This window comes from Physeter macrocephalus, chromosome 16 (genome assembly GCF_002837175.3).
Source record: "Physeter macrocephalus isolate SW-GA chromosome 16, ASM283717v5, whole genome shotgun sequence".
Classification (NCBI taxonomy): domain Eukaryota; kingdom Metazoa; phylum Chordata; class Mammalia; order Artiodactyla; family Physeteridae; genus Physeter; species Physeter macrocephalus.
In genome coordinates this window covers 97,665,255-97,675,354 of record NC_041229.1, presented here as the reverse complement: position 1 = coordinate 97,675,354, position 10,100 = coordinate 97,665,255, and the positions used below count along the sequence as shown (strand labels likewise).

Below are 10,100 nucleotides of genomic sequence, written 5' to 3'. Positions count from 1 at the left end.
AATAGCCAAAGCAGTCTTGAGGGAAAAAACTGGAGCTGGAGGAATCAGACTCCCTGACTTCAGACTATACTACAAAGCTACAGTAATGAAGACAATATGGTATTGGCACAAAAACAGAACTATAGATCAATGGAACAGGATAAAAAACCCAGAGATAAACCCACACACTTAGGGTCAACTAATCTATGGCAAAGGAGGCAAGGATATACAATGGAGAAAAGACTGTCTCTTCAACAAGTGATGCTGGGAAAACTGGACAGCTACATGTAAAAGAATGAAATTAGAATACTCCCTAACACCATACACAAAAATAAACTCAAAATGGATTAGAGACCTAAATGTAAGACAGGACACTATAAAACTCTTAGAGGAAAACATAGGAAGAGCACTCTTTGACATAAATCACAGCCAGGTCTTTTTTGATCCACCTCCTGGAATAATGGAAATAAAAACAGAAATAAACAAATGGGACTTAATGAAACTTAAAATCTTTTGCAGAGCAAAGGAAACTACAAACAACGAAAAGACAACCCTCAGAATGGGAGAAAATATTTGCAAACGAAGCAATGTACAAAGGATTAATCTCCAAAAAAATATATAAACAGTTCATGCAGCTCAATATTAAAAAACAACCCAATCCAAAAATGGGCAGAAGACCTAAATAGACATTTCTCCGAAGAAGACATACAGATGGCCAAGAAGCACAGGAAAAACTGCTCAACATCACTAATAGAGAAATGCAAATCAAAACTACAGTGAGATATCACCTCACACCGGTTAGAATGGGCATCATGAGAAAATCTACAAAGAACAAATGCTGGAGAGGGTGTGGAGAAAAGGGAACCCTCTTGCACTGTTGGTGGGAATGTAAAGTGATACAGCCACTATGGAGAACAGTATGGAGGTTCCTTAAAAAACTAAAAATAGAATTACCATATGACCCAGCAATCCCAGTACTTTCAAATCCCAGTAATTCAAAAAGTCACATGCACCCCAATGTTCATTGCAGCACTATTTACAATAGCCAGGTCATGGAAGAAACCTAAATGCCCATCAATAGACGAATGGATAAAGAAGATGTGGTACATATATACAATGGAATATTACTCAGCCATAAAAAGAAATGAAATTGGGTCATTTTTAGAGACGTGGACGAATCTAGAAACTGTCATATAGAGTGAAGTAAGTCAGAAAAAGGAAAACAGATGTTGTTTGTTAATGCAGTGGAACCTAGAAAAATGGTACAGATGAACCGGTTTTCAGGGAAGAATTTGAGACACAGATGTAGAGAACAAACATGGACACCAAGGAGGGAAAGAGGCGGGGCTGGGGGGGGGTGTGTGATGAATTGGGAGATTGGGATTGACACATATATATACTAATATGTATAAAATGGATAACTAATAAGAACCTGTTGTATAAAAATAAATAAATTCAAAAATTCAAATAAATAAATAAAAATAATGTTCTTGCATTTTTGGTTTGCTTTGTTTTCTTTTTCTTCTTTTGGATAAGCACTTTTATGAGCTGACCAATCAGTATGTTAAACTTAGCAACAAGATCATCTTAGAGACACTTATTTCCAAGTGTTAATTAGAAGTAGAAATTAATTGGAGATTTACAGCCAAAAAAATCAACTATTTTAATTTCTGCCAATCAATAGAGTTTTCATTTTATGTTCTGTCTCAGTAACACTATGATAGCCCTAATCATCCTTTCTTTTCATTTCTCTTCCTTTGTAGCATTACCAGGAGTGTGACAAGGCTGAGGTATGTTGGAGCCGATTTCTATGCATGAGTCCATTTTCCCTGCAAGCTACTGTTGCTCCTTGGTCCTCTTTAGGAAAAGGGACAAGCAGTCAGCTTTCCTTTCATCGTGGAGTGTTGGTATACAGGGTGGCCACCAGTTTGAACAGTTCTATTTAAAACCATCAACATATCTACTTTCATTTTGATTTCCAGGAGTCAGGATCTGGAAATGTACAGAAAGAAGTTTCATCTTCCTTTGACCGAGTTATCAAGGAGGTAAGATGATTATGATTTCTCTAAATCAGAGCAAGCTGGCAGTTGGGGAATCAGGATCATCAGGCCTGTATTTTCAGTGTCTGTTCCACACAAAATTAAACTTACAATTTAATATGGGCTTTACTGCATGTAGAACATAAAGAGAGAAATAAGCATTGCTTGCTGTTTGGAATTTCAAGGAAACATAATTTGCCCACTCATCTTTAAAATTGAAGAGGCACTGAAACCTCTTATAATAGAGTTGGAAATCTCTGGCCCAAAAGTATTAAAATAGTGGCCAGGGCCTTTGTGTGTTGGATATTATATATCCAGAAATGCTTTTACAACATTATTCTGACTTTGAGATGTCCTTATCGTCCATTTCCCACTCCTGTCTTCTACCATTGGAGTTTGTTGCATGCCTGACTTAATAATACTCTTTTATTTCTAGTCTACATTATCTAATTGTCTATAGAGACGTCACAATTTTTCATTGAAAGCTGCCTTCTAAAGTATGTATCACTGAACAAACATCACTATAGGCCAAGATGTCAGATGAGTCAACTTTGTTTTTTGCAAATTTTCATGAAGTGATTTTATTTAAAAGTGGGGACGCATGTATTACTATGTGTTTTATATTTTCTTAACTTTATTTAGTTCATCGTAAGGCTCTTAGAGCTACCATTAGAGTAGGGGTGAGAGATCTCTTAACTAAATGAAGATAATGTTTAAATGCAAAAACGAACGACGGACCTGGTATATTTACAGCCTACCTCCAAGTATTGTGATTGAATTTTTTACTAACCTCTTTACAGAGTCCTGGACAAGAAAGATAAACTAGGGTAAATATAGAGCTCTAAGATACTGCACAGTTACGGGGCTGTGGTCGACAAACAGATGAATGTCATTGTGTTCTCCTTGAGACGTTGGTACAGATTAAATAGAGCCTGACATTTGTCTAGTGTAGATATCAGAGTATCAGAGTCTCTGAAATCACTCACAATGAGAGAGCAACTTAATAGTCTGAATACAGACCTCATAGTTGTTTGTTTGTTTGAATTTATATTTTTATTTATTTATTTTTGGCTGCGTTGGGTCTTTGTTGCTGCGCGCAGGCTTTCTCTAGTTTCACTGAGCGGGGGCTATTCTTCGTTGTTGTGCACAGGCTTCTCATTGCGGTGGCTTCTCTTGTTGTGGAGCACGGACTCTAGGTGCTCAGGCTTCAGTAGTTGTGGCATGTGGGCTCTGTAGTTGTGGCTCGCAGGCTGTAGAGCTCAGGCTCAGTAGTTGTGGTGCACGGGTTTAGTTGCTCCATGACGTGGGATCTTTGCAGACCAGGGCTTGAACCCATGTCCCCTGCGTTGACAGGTGGATTCTTAACCTCTGCGCCACCAGGGAAGCCCCAAGCCTCATAGTTTTATTCCAGCTAGGTTACTGTTTGCTGGTGACTTTCCCTGTTTCCTTTTTTTTTTTTTTTTTTTGGCCGCACCATGCAGCATGTGGGATCTTAGATCCCGACCGGGGATCGAACCTGCACCCCATGCATTGGAAGCATGGAGTCTTAACCACTGGACCTCCAGGGAAGTCCCTTTCCCTGTTTCTTTGCTTTTGTTTTTCTCATCTGTAAATTTGAGAAGATAACAGAAACCTGCTTTGCAGAGAAATTTTGAGAAGTAACTATAACAGTATTGAAATCCATGAGTGAAAGCTGTGCTAGAATGATAGTGTGTTACATTGCATCCCATTCAGGCTACTCTTCCTGACTCCAGGAAGGGCAGGAGTGCTCTGTCACTCACTCTCTTATTCTGCAGTGTCCACCCACATGACGTCTCTCAGGAATTTGAGTGGCATTTATTTAGATTTCACAAGTGTGTGTTGATTGTTTCCAGACAACTCGAGAGATGATGGCTCGCTCTGCTGCTGCTCTCATCACACATCCCTTCCATGGTACGTTTGCAGTTGACAACTGAAATCTGATTTTTTATCTTTCTTTTATATCACGATCTCTCCTGACTACTTAGATAGGTTGACATGGGAGTTCACTAAAGTGCCTTGCCTGTGTGTTTTTTGTTTGCTTGTTTTGGCTTTTATCCAATTTATCCAGATAGCAAAGTGTCTTTAGGTGGGAAAACCTTTTTTTTTTCCCCCAGGGCTATTAAAATTTATCTCGATGTAGCTTAAAAATCTTTTTTCTGTGTTCTATAGTGATCACTCTGAGGTCTATGGTACAGTTCATTGGCAGAGAATCCAAGTACTGGTAAGTGTTTCTGTTTTCAAGTATTCAGGGAGATCTGTTGAAGCCAAAGTATTAGAATAATAATACTTTACATTTTTATGATGCCTTAGAGCTTACAAAATAAATTCATATATCTTATGTCATTTGATCTACACACAAAAAAACAGTAAAATAGAAGAAAAAGGCCCAGACAGGTTTAGGAGCCTACCCAGGATCTCAGAGTAAGTTGCAGGACCACTGAAGCCAGAATTCACCCTGACTGCATGTGACTACACCCTTAGGTATTAATATCTCCACTTCTATCTCTAAATTCAACTGTCTTTGCAGAGTGAGAGTGGTAGAAAAGGGAGCAGGGGTGGAGGTATAAGTTTCACCTTGTCAAAAGTGGTAATTGAACATTTTTTTTTAATAGCTCCAAAATAATCTTAATGTATTTTACGTTTCTTTCTTCTGAACCTAGTGGACTTTGTGACTCCATAGCAACTATCTATCGGGAAGAGGGCATCCTAGGATTTTTTGCGTGAGTAAATTACTGATTTGTGCATGTGATTTTTGTGTGAGTAGAAAGCTTTAATGAGAACGAGAACACGACTCCTTGTTTAAACCTCAGAGAAAATGTACTCTCTGGGTTTAATTCATGTTAAACTCCATTTAGGCCCATCTGACTTAATTCTCTTGTAGAGATCCCAAACTTTTGCTCTGCACATCTAAAATGTTTGAAATGAGGGGATTTTTTTTAACAAATAAATTCATTGAAGTTTCTGCCTTTACAGTGAGTTCTCAATTACTATATAGTTGATAAAATGAGGAAAGTTCGTTTTTGAAAAATGGAAAATTATCTAACATGTGTCTTCCTTATCCTGAGAGAATACGTTTTTGCACTGTATTCATTCCCTTGAATTTACTTTGGGAGAACTTAGGCTATTACCCTTGTTCTTCTGTTAACAACAAAAACCTCATTATTAACTAAATGGTCCTTTTTAATTTTCAAAGTGTTTCCACATAGTTGATTTTATGTTTGAGTATCATAAATACTCTGGGAAGTAGGCAAGACAGCTATTATTATTCTCATTTTAGAGATTTAAAAAAAAACTGATGCTCTGGGAAGTTCATTTGCTGCCCGGCACATAGCTGATAAGTGGTAGAAGTGGCATTTAAACGCTGGTCTTCAGTCTGTGAGGTAATGTTTATCCCACTCTTCCACACTGCCTCACCTCGGTTAACGAGGCCCTGGAAACGTGTTTTTTGATGCCCTTCACCTGTATCTGTGTTAGGGCCATTCTCATTTTGTAATTTTTCTCATCTTTTGCCCTGCCAAATTTGAATATCAAGTAGTTTAGCAATAATCATATTTAAGTCTCTTCTCTAAAGTAGGCACATTTTTTGCCTCCCTACTTATAGTTATTAATAGTAAGGTGAGCCATTGGCCATATCTTAGAGGGGTATAGCCGACCTGCATTTTTTAAATGAGAATAAAAGTCATTAGAGATTAGCCTCAAGAACAGTTATATTAACTAGAATGAATTGGTTAGGTTCTCATATTCAGTGTCTTTTCAGTGCTCTAGAATGTTTGGAAATTAATTCTTTGAGAAGTGTTTATATTGAGTGAATTATCTTTTTACTGATCTCATTTCTTGGTGCTTATTTTTATTGTTTCTTCATGTAGGGGTCTTATTCCTCGCCTCCTAGGTGACATCATTTCTTTGTGGCTCTGTAACTCACTGGCCTACCTCGTCAATACTTACGCACTGGACAGTGGGGTAGGTTGTGCCCTTGATGAGACGTGCTGGTGCTGACCTCGTTGTATCCACCTGGCAGCTAGGTTAGCTTTAAAGTAAGATGGCAGTTGGTTATGTGCCAGACTCATCATTATATAGCTATATATTAATAGTAAAAATGTTAAAGGCTAATGGAATGACCTATACTGTTTACTATAGAGAGATGCACCTAGAAAGTCCCTGTGGCAGAGTGAGCCTTTCTCCATGCTGCAAGGAGATCACTTCTTTATTGATGCCTAATGTTAGAGGACGCCATGAAGCAGGGTAGTTTCATAGTGTATGCAGGTGTTTCATCTAATCTGAAGTGTTAAGGGAACTCCTGTATTGGGCTTTCTAGAAACCTTGGCCTGGGGGCGGGGTGGGGGGTGAGAATCAGCCTTCCCTAAAAGCAATGTTTCTCCAGCCTCAGCAGTTGTATACCTCTTTGAACACAGGCAGTCCCAAAGCATGGTGGGAACTAGACCACACCCAGGCCAGGGGTAGGACTGAAAATCCATGTGCTTGGTTTCTTGAGTACTGAGACTGATCTTCCCCACAGCATCTGGTACACAGCTAGGTGTATACGGAGGGAGTGACTTGTCCCTCAGTATACCGTCAGTGTTGTTTCCAGGGATTGTATCTGTATTTCTAGGACATCGGAAAAGGTTACCAATCTCATTTCTGTTGTTTTTGAAATCCTGAGGCTATTATATTTGTTCCTAAGCCATCCTAGTCTAATATGAACTTATCTGTTAATGTTGAATCAAGTTGATCACTTTGACTACTGCCTTTTTATGCTCATAATGTTTTACGTTTTCATCCTCTAAATTAATTTTCAAGTTGTCAAAGAAACTAATGATGCAGAAATAGAATATATTGATATGGTTGGGGACAATTAGCTGTTATATCAGCTTAATTTTCTTACTCGTTCTAATAAAGGCTTTCTTCCTGTTCTAGGTTTCCACCATGAATGAAATGAAGAGTTATTCCCAAGCTGTCACAGGAGTAAGTTTTTTAAAATCCTTTTAGCCTTTTAGGAGTAGGTTCGTTTGTTTGTTTAATATTTATTTATTTAGCTGTGCCGAGTCTTAGTTGTGGCACACAGGATCTTCGTTGCGGCATGCAGGATCTTTAGTTGCGGCATGTGGGATCTAGTTCCCTAACCAGGGATCGAATCCAGGCCCCTTGTATTGCGAGCGTGGAGTCTTAGCCACTGGACCACCAGGGAAGTCCCTTTTCAGGAGTAGTTTTCTTCTCTTCCCTTCTCTTTTCTTGTCTTTTCAATTTCTTTGTCGTCACTGCTTTAAAGCAACCAGCTGTCTCACAGGAAAGTCTCTCAAATTTATTAATATTTTTCAGAGGTAAGAATAACCCAGAGTCCCTGCATCACAGTAGCAGTAATAACAAGCCTACATAGTTTGGTGCTGTTCAGCTTTCAGAGGGGTTAAGTGGGCATTTCTCATCACAGATCTGCCCCTGCTCCTCACTGTATCATGCTGAACCTATATTGGAAGCTTCACTCTTTTGAATCATGTGGAGTCTTCCAGTAGTTGACTTTTGAAGTAGTTTCCATTGTCTTTGAAAGGATGTTCATGTTGTCTTGTTTTCTTCAGGGCTGTTTTGAAATGCTTATTATATTTAGTTGTATTTACTTTTAAATGATAAAGTTCAGTTTTATTTGAATGAGGGCTCAATCACAGAATAAGAGAAGCCTTCTGGTCTTTGGTTAAAAGATTGCATGTAGTGGTACAGTAAGAGGAGCAAACATCTGCAGGCACAAAAACGTGTAATTTAGTCTCTCCTGGGATACTGAGAAAGCAAAACCAATTTGGAGTATTTGACCACAGTGGCATTAAGACTAAGGGAGAAGAATAAAGGAGACTAGGAATGACTTAGTAACTTAGCTGTCTTTTTACTCTTTTACAGTTTTTTGCCAGTATGTTGACATATCCCTTTGTGCTTGTCTCTAATCTTATGGCTGTCAACAACTGTGGGTAAGTGCCTTGCATTTCTTTTTGAAAGGCACATGTGTCAGGTTTTATTGACTCTAAGAGCCTCAGCAAAACTTATTTCTCTAATTTTGGAATTCAAAATATAAACGGGGGCTCTACTTAATTTTACATTCATTTGTACTGTTTATTGTAAGTAGTTTGCTAAGTTAACATTGTGGACTATAGGAGGACAGTTTAAATCCTCCTCAGCATGATTCTTTTTTTTTTTTTTTTTTGTGGTATGCGGGCCTCCCTCTGTTGTGGCCTCTCCCGTTGCAGAGCACAGGCTCCGGACGCGCAGGCTCAGCGGCCATGGCTCACGGGCCCAGCCGCTCCGCGGCATGTGGGATCCTCCCAGACCGGGGCGCGAACCCGGTTCCCCTGCATTGGCAGGCGGACGCGCAACCTGCGTTTCTTATCTTAGTATTTGGCTGCCTGTATGCCTGACAGGTAGGGCAGTCCTGGTAGAAATTTGGGGAGGGTAGTACAATTGATGCTGTTAATAGATTTCCTAATTTTTTTCTCTGTCTGCCCCATGTACCAGCAGTCCCATCAATTTGTATTATAAGCAGCCACTTCATATCCTTTTTTGGAATAGAGAAGGGCACAAATAATATTTCTCAAGCATTTATAAATAATGTGCACTTGCCAGTAGGCTAGGTTCTTTTCTGAAAAGGGTGGGAAAATTACCAAATTACTTTCACATTAAAAAAAAAAAATGAACTTTTTTATTTATTTTTGGCCACGAGGTGTGGCATGCAGGATCTTAGCTCCCTGACCAGGGATCGAACCCATACCCCCTGCATTGGTAGCACAGAGTCTTAACCAGTGGACCGCCAGGGAAGTCCCTCCTTTATTTTAAGTCCTTATCCTCTCTTTCGAAAGTTACAAAGGTATGTCAGGGAATGAATTACAACCTGTACCTGTTTTTCCTCAGGGCTTCATGGAGAAAGTGAGTTTTCAAGTAAGAAAAGTAGGAAATTTGGTTGAAAATGGAAAGTTTCTTGACCTTTCATGTACTGGTTGGGGAAGGGGTGGGTGTGGTGTTGGACACCACTGATTTCCAGCTTCTAGGCGCCATCTGACTCTACCAGGTTGGACAGAAGTTTTGCCTCTTTTTTTTTTATTAAAAAAAAAATTTTTTTAGCCACACTGCGCGGCTTGCAGGATCTCATTTCCCCAACCAGGGATCAAACCTGCAACCCCTGCAGTGGAAGCGTGGATTCTTTTTTTTTTTTTTTTTTTTTAATAAAGCCTGCACATAGATGGATTGTCATCAGATTGATTTCTTTTTTATTTTTTAATTATTTATTTTTGGCTGCGTTGGGTCTTTGTTGCTGTGTGTGGGCTTTCTCTAGTTGCGGCGAGTGGGGGCTACTCTTTGTTGCGGTGCACAGTCTTCTCATTGCAGTGGCTTCTCTTGTTGCAGAGCACGGGCTTTAGGCACACGAGCTTCAGTAGTTGCAGCACGCGGGCTCAGTAGTTGTGGCTCGCGGGCTCTAGAGCGCAGGCTCAGTAGTTGTGATGCACGGGCTTAGTTGCTCCACAGCATGTGGAATCTTCCTGGAACAGGGCTCGAACCCGTGACCCCTGCATTGGCAGGTGGATTCTTAACCACTGCACCACCAGGGAAGCCCGGAAGCACGGATTCTTAACCACTGGACCGCCAGGGAAGTCCCAGAAGTTTTGCCTCTTGATTTATTTCAAAACTCTGTTCCTCTGGAGTACCTGCCACAATATTCCATTATACATGTCATTGTTTTCAAGCAAGATATCAAATTGATGGCTGTATGGAGTTTTGAGCACAGTCACCATATTCTGTTTGATTTGTGGAGCAGCTGCCACATTTCGGCCCAGAGCAGGCTTGAAGGATTAGTTAAGTGTGTCGTTGTTGTCTTTGTTGTTGTTACTATTATTATTTGCAGTTTTTGAGAGAGGAAGTGATAAGGGGTTATACCTGAGTAAGAGCATGTAGTCACCAGCATTTCACAACCACTGTCCATTGTCATGTTTGGAGTCTTTTGAATACTACTTAGTTTTTAAATTACCTTTCCCTGCTTTTTTTTTTTTTTTTTTTTTTTTTTTTTGTGGTATGCGGGCCTCTCACTGTTGT

At 39.7% G+C, this 10,100-nt stretch overlaps 1 protein-coding gene across 1 annotated transcript in view; it reads left to right on the top strand.

The window, feature by feature from the left end:
• The window catches only part of MTCH2 (mitochondrial carrier 2), a 20,987-nt gene that overhangs the window by 8,575 nt on the left and 2,312 nt on the right, over nt 1–10,100 (top strand). The window contains exons 4-11 of the mRNA XM_024133421.3: nt 1,743–1,769; nt 1,962–2,024; nt 3,893–3,950; nt 4,209–4,260; nt 4,700–4,759; nt 5,906–5,999; nt 6,954–7,001; nt 7,923–7,990. Coding sequence (XP_023989189.1) covers nt 1,743–1,769; nt 1,962–2,024; nt 3,893–3,950; nt 4,209–4,260; nt 4,700–4,759; nt 5,906–5,999; nt 6,954–7,001; nt 7,923–7,990 — 470 coding nt within the window. The remainder of the gene's footprint in view (nt 1–1,742; nt 1,770–1,961; nt 2,025–3,892; nt 3,951–4,208; nt 4,261–4,699; nt 4,760–5,905; nt 6,000–6,953; nt 7,002–7,922; nt 7,991–10,100) is intronic.